General features: G+C 40.6%; 1 protein-coding gene and 1 long non-coding RNA gene across 2 annotated transcripts in view; one reads left to right on the forward strand and one right to left on the reverse strand.

Moving 5' to 3' along the window:
- Positions 1-3,082, forward strand: part of LOC131880435 (uncharacterized) — a 9,436-nt gene extending 6,354 nt beyond the window's left edge. The window contains exon 3 of the long non-coding RNA XR_009373259.1: positions 2,787-3,082. This is a non-coding gene — a long non-coding RNA (uncharacterized LOC131880435). The remainder of the gene's footprint in view (positions 1-2,786) is intronic.
- A 366-nt stretch (positions 3,083-3,448) lies between these two features.
- LOC131880738 (zinc finger MYM-type protein 4-like) overlaps positions 3,449-8,280 on the reverse strand; it is a 10,687-nt gene continuing 5,855 nt past the window's right edge. Inside the window, exons 6-9 of the mRNA XM_059227431.1 lie at positions 7,033-7,388; positions 6,360-6,957; positions 6,183-6,282; positions 3,449-3,886 (exon numbers count right to left, since the gene is read on the reverse strand). Coding sequence (XP_059083414.1) covers positions 3,703-3,886; positions 6,183-6,282; positions 6,360-6,957; positions 7,033-7,388 — 1,238 coding nt within the window. The 3' untranslated portion in view covers positions 3,449-3,702. The remainder of the gene's footprint in view (positions 3,887-6,182; positions 6,283-6,359; positions 6,958-7,032; positions 7,389-8,280) is intronic.

Here is an 8,280-nt window from a genome sequence, read left to right on the forward strand (position 1 = left end):
CTTTTGTTCTCAACTTTGCTTGTCCATATTTAGAAAAAGCAGAGGGGAGTTTAGGAATTGGAGGACTTTGTTAAACGAATATGAGTTGATGTTGAAGGTTTAGGTGTTTTCCTTCTCTTCTTATCGTCAGGGGAAAGAAGCGTGTCATGGGCCGTTTGGGCAGTTATTGGCGGCTGGGACTATTTTGGGTTGTTCCAGGTTTTTGCTTTTTTAAATCCACAATGGCCTGAATCATGATTGCTTTAGCTTGGAATCAAAACATAGCCACCTAAGCAAACATTTCATTCAAAAAATGCTCGTGACAGCTACTAAATCAATTGATCTGATCGTCTCTGGCTCGTACTTTTTCGAGCGGCAAAACTCAACTCACTTTGGTATCCCGGTTACAACGTTAGGTTAATTCTATTACTGTAGGATTTAACCTTAATTTTTCTCAACAAAATTGACAAAATGCAAAACTTCATGACCCAAAACTACAGAATATGCTATCGCTGGCAAATAATGGCCAAGTAAAACAAACCAAAATGTAAAGACACGAGCTGATGGTGTATCTAGTGTTCGTCACGGTCACCTTGTAGTGCTCGATCTAGATTATGGTCGGTATGTAGTGCTTGATCTAAATTAACACGACCTAGACACGAGAGTTAAACAAACAGATAAATAACGAGACTGTCGTTGTATGTAGTCAGTGAGTCGTAAAAAAACTCTTGCATTTTAAATAGGAGCACAGCATACATGTAGAGAGGAATGTGCGCGCCTTCTCGGCTTGTTCCATGTCTGTCAAAACATAAAGAGTCGGTCTATTGGATCAGGGTGTGGTTCTCTCATGACAATACTTTAATTCTCTTTTTTGTGGACTTCCTTACTCCTCCTGGGATTGGAATCCCAGCAGTTCAAGACTAGAAATTAATTTATTTTGCTTAACTTAAATTTTCATATATTTTTTGATCGACCAAGTAATTAGAGTTGGCGGGTCCAAGTCTGACTTAAATCCTGCTACTGGATCAACACTTACATACTCCCTACGAATATTTGAGGACAGCAAATTGAACAATGAAGGATGTAGTATACATGTCGTAGAAATATCAAACAAATGATTGAAAAAAACGTGAACAGAGATGTCATGCATGCCTCATTACGACCTAAAGCATCGTCATGAGGAAGACAAGGTATGATCCAAAAGATGGAACCTTATGTCTTATCCAGATGTGTCCGACATGGAACAGGCGTACTAGGGCAATCATTTATCTGTATATAGGGCAGTGCTCCTACTGAATTACCACTTACTCACTCCAAATTTAGTTTTATTGTTTCGTAATTGACTTATTCTCGAGTTTAGTTCTTGTTGGATTAGGTCGAGCATTTTATGACCTTTTACAAGGATGAGACCTAGAAGTAAATCTTACTCAATCAGTTTTTTTCCGTTGTGATCCACATACATGTGCACTTTGTTTTTTACTATCCGAATTAAATAATCTTCAAATACCAGAAGGAGTGCTTTCCAGTTTGCCCTTTTCGTGATGATGCTTTTATTCGTAAACAATATTGTGAGCAAGAGGAAACAATTAGGCCGACAATTAGATTGGATGGTTCACCCTTTTGGAGGCTATTATTTTCTTAAATATTCAATCTTGATCGCTGGCGATTCAGGTAACCTTTTTCTATCTCGATTTATATAGAACAAATGGAATCTACCCGATATGAAATGAGGAGGAACTTGGTTCTCTTAATCAAACGTGCCTAAAGCGCCAGAATTTCATGTTAGAAAGAGCAAAATACCGACCGAGAGCTCCCACGTATTGCACACATGAGACACCAACATGTCGCAAATTTCTTGGCTACGATTCTAGTTATGCACATCTGCGGCATTCCCGCTTAGGCATCATAAGCTCATCATCTATGGATTGCAATATTAATCGACCTACTAGGTAGTTCAGTGACCCCGTTTGACTTGACCAGAACTACCACTACAGTATATCCTATCCGAGTTACAATATGCCCAGTGGCACTTGGACCACTTAGAAGTTCACACTTCAGCCGTCATATTCAGCTAGGTGTACGTGTGTGCGTCCGTCCGTCCGTCCATAATGGTTGCTCTTGTGCAAGATTGAGAATTGCAAGTCATAATCGGGCTTGATGCACTTCATGTATACTCATTAAAATCAACATCAGTCCGAAACGAGGTGGAATTGAAACCCATGAAAAACATGATTCGATTACCTGTCACGATTCATGGTGATGATCAAAATGAGTCTTTGGGCAAAGGCATAGTAGACGAGAAGGAGAAATTCAGTAGGTATCTTTATGAGACTAGGGATCTCTTAAACGGATTTGGGATGGTTGAATGAGGAACTGATGACCTCAACACGGGCAATTGCTTCTGGAATTCAACATAGGGTATACCGAAACACAAAAAAATCCCTGTTTTTAATGATCCTTCAAATGTGATTGCTTTTCAGCTATGTTAATACTCCGGATCTATGGTTGAATGAGGAACTGATGACCTCAACACGGGCAATTGCTTCTGGAATTCAACATAGGGTATACTGAAACACAAAAAAATCCCTGTTTTTAATGATCCTTCAAATGTGATTGCTTTTCAGTTATGTTAATACTCCGCATATAACAGTACTTAAGGTTACCAACATGTTTCTGATGAGCAAACAAAATTGTAAATACTACGTATGCTTTAAAACGCACTTTTCTTTTTCAATCCTTCTTGTATCTTATGCCTTTGGGGCATATTGCCGTAAAATTGAACAAAGATTAATTGCTGGGTTTCTTAGTTCTACCACTTTCAGGCCATCAAGTTCGCCTCATGATATGGACCTCTTCAAACCAATTTTGAGCAATAATTATTGGCAAGCATTTTTCAAATTGAACACCCAAACTAAAACAGGAGACACAAAGTATTGTAAATAATTACGTGTGTTTTAAGGTACAGTATAATATGTATTTTTTAGAACTGCACATCAATATGTCACCAAAAACAAACTGAATTCCCTTAGTCCCCGGATTTCAGAAAAGTTCCCCAACATACACATTTGCATTTTTCTTTAACCCTGTTCCATAAAACGGATGCAGCCTGACTACAAAGGCGATTGAGCTGTTTTCCTCAATGAGAAAGACCTCACTCGTTCCTCATGGTTTCTTGTCATAATATCCCACATATCAATAGTATGATATCTGTCGATCTCTACTCTTCGCGCGAAGGAAACCAAGCTTAAGCAATCTAATTACCTACTCCGTCCTTCCCCCGAAAATGTGGGCCAAGAAATGCCTCCAGATGTGATCGTGAGAAAATCATGTCTCCTTTCCCTTTTCAGAACCAGAGTTGGCAACCCTAAAGGTCCAATTCACCTCCGTCGAAAATGCCATCTGATGTCTCGAAAACTCTCCACTCCGCTTTTGACCACTCACTTGCATTATGAATTAGGAATCGAAGCTATCGAATAATATGGCTGTTATATTAATCATGAGATGATACAAAGCACGGGTTTTGCGGAGATGATCTTGCCTCCGGACAAGTCATGCTTCGCCCAAGAATTGGAAAGAAGAACCGCGTCCAGATAACTCTTATACAATACGGGGTCGGTTCTCGCGAAATGCTGGCCATTGTTGCCATTAAGATAAGCTTGGTTGAGATTTGCCGCAGATGCATGTCGCCGGGAGTATTTAGACATGTGAACCGGATCTTTTCGTTTACGAACTGGCATCGGCCAGCATGTGCTCCTGGACCTCTCGCACCATCAGGAGACGTAGAAGCATCTTGTCCAATTGATGATTGTTTAGCGGATTGCTACTGTACCAAACGGGACTGTCCGGGACACACGATCGCTCGGGTTGAAGGTAAAACATGTCACTACGGGTCTTGGTGCTCTCAGGACTGAAATTAAGAAAAGCGATAGGGGCCTAATTAGCAACGACCATTGAACTCTCAATGAGAAACGGCACTTTAAGAACGAAGATGAATTTGGAGTTTCATGTTCAGTCAGTTCACTACAGTACAATGACTCTTCTTGGGAGAATCTATCCTAAGAGGAAATATATTCTTATAGTGCAAAAGCTGGTTTCTTAAATGACAATTGTCCTCAATACAGTCAAATCTCGTTTTAAGAACTTTGATTATTAGAAAAATCCTGTTATAAGCACCATTTTCATTGAAAACGGTTCTTTGTTTTATTAATCACCTATGTTTGAGGACTAACATTACATATTGCACCCATTGGACTTATCACTCATCAGTAATTACAACAGTGATTAAAACTGCTATAATTCGCCAGAAAAAGCAGATTTCAGTTAACGCGACAATACGCATATGAGAACCGAGAACCCTTTTTGAGATTTTTTGGCAGTTCCTATGTCCGGGTTTAATCGTAATGTCTAAAACCATGTCTTCCTTGCCCATCAGAGATAATTCTCAAAATGATTTCTCCGGCCTGATTTGATGTGTAGGTTCACTAACACCTGTTACCAACAATGAGTCTTTAAAAAGGCATTCAAGCATACTAGTTGAGGCTGGTGTAAAATTTATACAAGAACAAATCTAACAATAATTTGGGTATACAGTAAAAATCCGATATAAGAGCAGCTTTGGAGCCGTGATTTTCTGCTCTTATGTCCAATGCTCCAATGGCAAAACTGATGACAGAAAACATATTCTTAAGCTATAATTTGATGAAGTTTTACGGTCCAAAAAAAATGCAGCCATAAAAATCAAGAAAACTGAAACAAAATGCAAGGAGGGCAGTGTGTTGGCTGTATGTTTACGAACCAAATACGTAGTTAATTTGTCACAGAATTACATACTGGCTATGAAGCTTTAAAAAAAAACGAAGAGTTTTCCAAAGGAAGCACGTTTGACTCCTAACTTTGTGGTAGCTTCGGTCAGGCTTATCTTGGACAGCTTGTCAAAATCGGAAAGGAGCTTTTGCTTATCTTTGATGGAAAAAATGGTTCTCTTCGCCGAAGCCATTATGTACGACTGTTTGTTTCTATGAGAAAGCGGCTGAAAACTTGCTTTTATAACATGGCTTAACCAGTTTCCATCGAAAACTTCATTGTGGAGCGCGAGAAATAAAAACATCTTTTTACCCCCTTCAATTTCTGCTCTGATATCCGATTTGGCCCAAAACTTTGTGCTCTTGTATCTGATGCTACTTTACAATACTTTACTATATAATTTGATTCGGGGATTCACAATCCTGCTCTTACATCCGATTTTTAGTGTATCATGTAACCATTGAGTACGGTTTGAAAAAGTCAGATGGCAGCTTATTCGCCTAGCAAGCCTTCTTATGGTGGGTGTTCCAATGAATCACAGCCATCAATATTTTTTCCTCACCCTTGAGAATGCCCGTAGGTTCGACCATTTAAGCTGTTAAAGCAGCAACTCAAGTTCCTACAAAGAAGCTTGGACTCGGCTTGCCAAGGATCGAACCAAGGGTAGCATAATCGAAAGCAGACTCTGTAGCAATAGGGCTAGTCAAGTAAACGCGTTCATGGGCAACTGACGTTATTCCATGGAGTAAAATCAAAGACAACATGCCCAGCCAAACCCCACTGGGCATGCATTGGATTTTGACATTTTTTTCCATGTTACATGCTTGTCTAGGCAATTAGCATTGTGGTATTGAGCAAATTTGATAGTGCATTCACTGATTAACACCAAACATGCTCATTTAGTAGGGTTTTGTAACACAACTCGCGCAAAATCACTGAATTATTGAAAATTCAATGGGCGAAAGGTGCAAGTTGACTGTGATGTTTGTCTGCGTTCTCTCTCCCCCAAAATGCCCAAAATCAGGGTGCCGGACCATATTTTTCTTTGAATTTCCCTTACTTGACATCCCCTATACACCATGGTTGCTAGTCGCAGGGTTCTGAAGCAAAATCATTTAAAATTTCACCATTCTGCAAGCCATTTTTGTTGAGAGTATTTGTAGGGTTCCTCTTAAAAAATATTGGAGTAATTAGCCCGATTGTGTTTTTGACTGTTTGGCACACTTTGAGTAAGAAATAAGACCAGCTACATTCATCATATAGAATGCAGTGCTTGCAGAGAGAGAGAGTGCAGGCACCCTTTTCTAATTTTATTTAGCATTTTTCCTTATCGTCATTTTCTACTTCTTTGAACGGCCTTGTTATTTATCAAAAAAATGTTCAATTACGATCACACTTACCATTTGGATAGATAAAATTCGTAGAGTTTGACAGGACATCTTAATGGGTTTTCAGTGTTCTCGTGTTGCTCATAACATCGTCGATCGTCTTGTCGAACGGCTGAAATGTGACAAATTTGACAGTGATTCAGGCTCAAAAATCTCTTTGCCAAAAAGACCTTTTCCCACTCAACTTACTTTTGGAAGGAGGCGGATAGTATCGGAGCAAGATGGTCTTTTGCTGCTGATTTGGCTTGGCCGGACTCTGCGTCTTCTTCCAATGCTTCATGATATGCGAGAAGGACAGCTTCTTGTGCTGATCTACCGTCTTGAGCATGAAATACTTGGTGTGAAAATAGATCATCGTGTTCAACAGAGTCTGCGGGCTGTGCGCTCCCAACTGTTTGGATTCCCACAGGTGTTCCTCTTCGATGCGGGTGACAAAATAGCCCAACTCATTCACGGGCAACTTGAAGTCCTTGACCACCTCGTGCAAAGCTGAGGTGAACGGCTCGTAGTAGAAATCCGTGAAGATGTTGTCGATGCGTCCATTTTCGAATAAATACTCTTGGATGCCCAAGGTGAGATACAGGATGCTATCCGGTGCATAGCCGTCTCCATTAGGCTTTTTGACCTCTTTCACAAACATGCAGAGGGTATAGTTCAATTCGTCGGCTCTGAGCTTCAGGATGTCGGTCTCAAAAGTCTTCATATACTTGCCCTGAGCTCGAGCCTTTTCCAGTTCTGCATTCTTCTGGACAACCCAATGTTTCCAGGCGTTGACCCCGTAGGTGAACTGCAAGACCATTTCAGGGGGTAGGATTATCACTGGTTTCAACAAAGACAATGAATGGACGCCATCTGGACTTACCTTGAGATGATGCTTGGCATCCGGCCTTTCCTTGGGAGGCTGATTCACGGGTGGGACTTGAACGTCGTTGCGAGCCTGTTTGGCATTGCGCCCTCCCCTTGAACGACTTCGCGATTGTCGCCGTGGTTGTGCGGGCCGATTCACGGGCGTGGTGCCGTCCCAAGCTTCTCCGGATTGCCAATCTCCGTCCTCGCCATCTAATAAGAGACGAGGAAATGATTGAGGTTCAAATTGGGATGGGCGATGATCTTTTTTTTTTGCCAAAAAGTGGATTAGGGTCAGAATGAGCATCGCTACTCGAAACGAGTTGGTTTCAAGGCTCTTAGCCCAAGTTTGAGGACAAACCCGACCGGGAGCTCAAATTTGGCTAATTTTCATCATTCACGGGATCTGACTAGGGGAGTTTGGTTGGAGATGCTGCGTAAGCTTCGCTCTCATGATAAGTATCAAAGAAAGGCGCTACATTGTGACAAGATGATGGGCCCCATGTTTTCTTGCATGTTCTACAATAGTGAGTTCCTTCCTTTTCGAGTGCGAATAGAATGAGTGACAACAAAATGGGCTCAAGAAAGACATAAAACGGTATAAGGGCAGACCAAAATATAAATAGGGATGCCTAATTAAAAAAGGACATAAGGTTTACACCCAAATCGACAAAAGTCGGCCAAGAAATAATTCGGCTCAATACAATAGAGTGGCGCACAAAACCAGGGAAATAGCACACCAAGAACTTAGCTCGTCACTCTACTTGTTTAGGACCAGGATTGCCTGATGGGGAGGGTAGTATTGGCAATATATCATTTAAATGACCATCTTACATGAGTTGTTCATGGCGATAGAAATGAGCTGATACATTTCATGTCAAGTATTCAAGCACATCTGGGCATTTTCCAATTTAAAAAGTGAACAACCAAACTACAGTTTTAGTGCACTGAAGAACATTAAGTCACAATAAGTCCAATGATCTTAAAATTTTGATCTTGTTATATCTCTTGTAATGTGAGAAATGGTGGCTTGCTTGTGGTTTTTTTTTACTCTGTTAAGGTTCGTTATGCCGGTCTATTCATTCGGTGTGTCTTTTTGATGTGACAAGGCCATTCTTTATATTTTACCATGTTAAAATCAACTACTGAACATTTAAGCGGAACCGTTTTTCGATGGATTTGTGATCAAAGCTACTAACGTGTGTGCACGCATTTCCTTGAAAAAAAAAATATCGTGCAGGAAAAAGCTGGCTCACCTCTGGTT

This window comes from Tigriopus californicus, chromosome 5 (assembly GCF_007210705.1).
Source record: "Tigriopus californicus strain San Diego chromosome 5, Tcal_SD_v2.1, whole genome shotgun sequence".
Lineage (NCBI taxonomy): Eukaryota > Metazoa > Arthropoda > Copepoda > Harpacticoida > Harpacticidae > Tigriopus > Tigriopus californicus.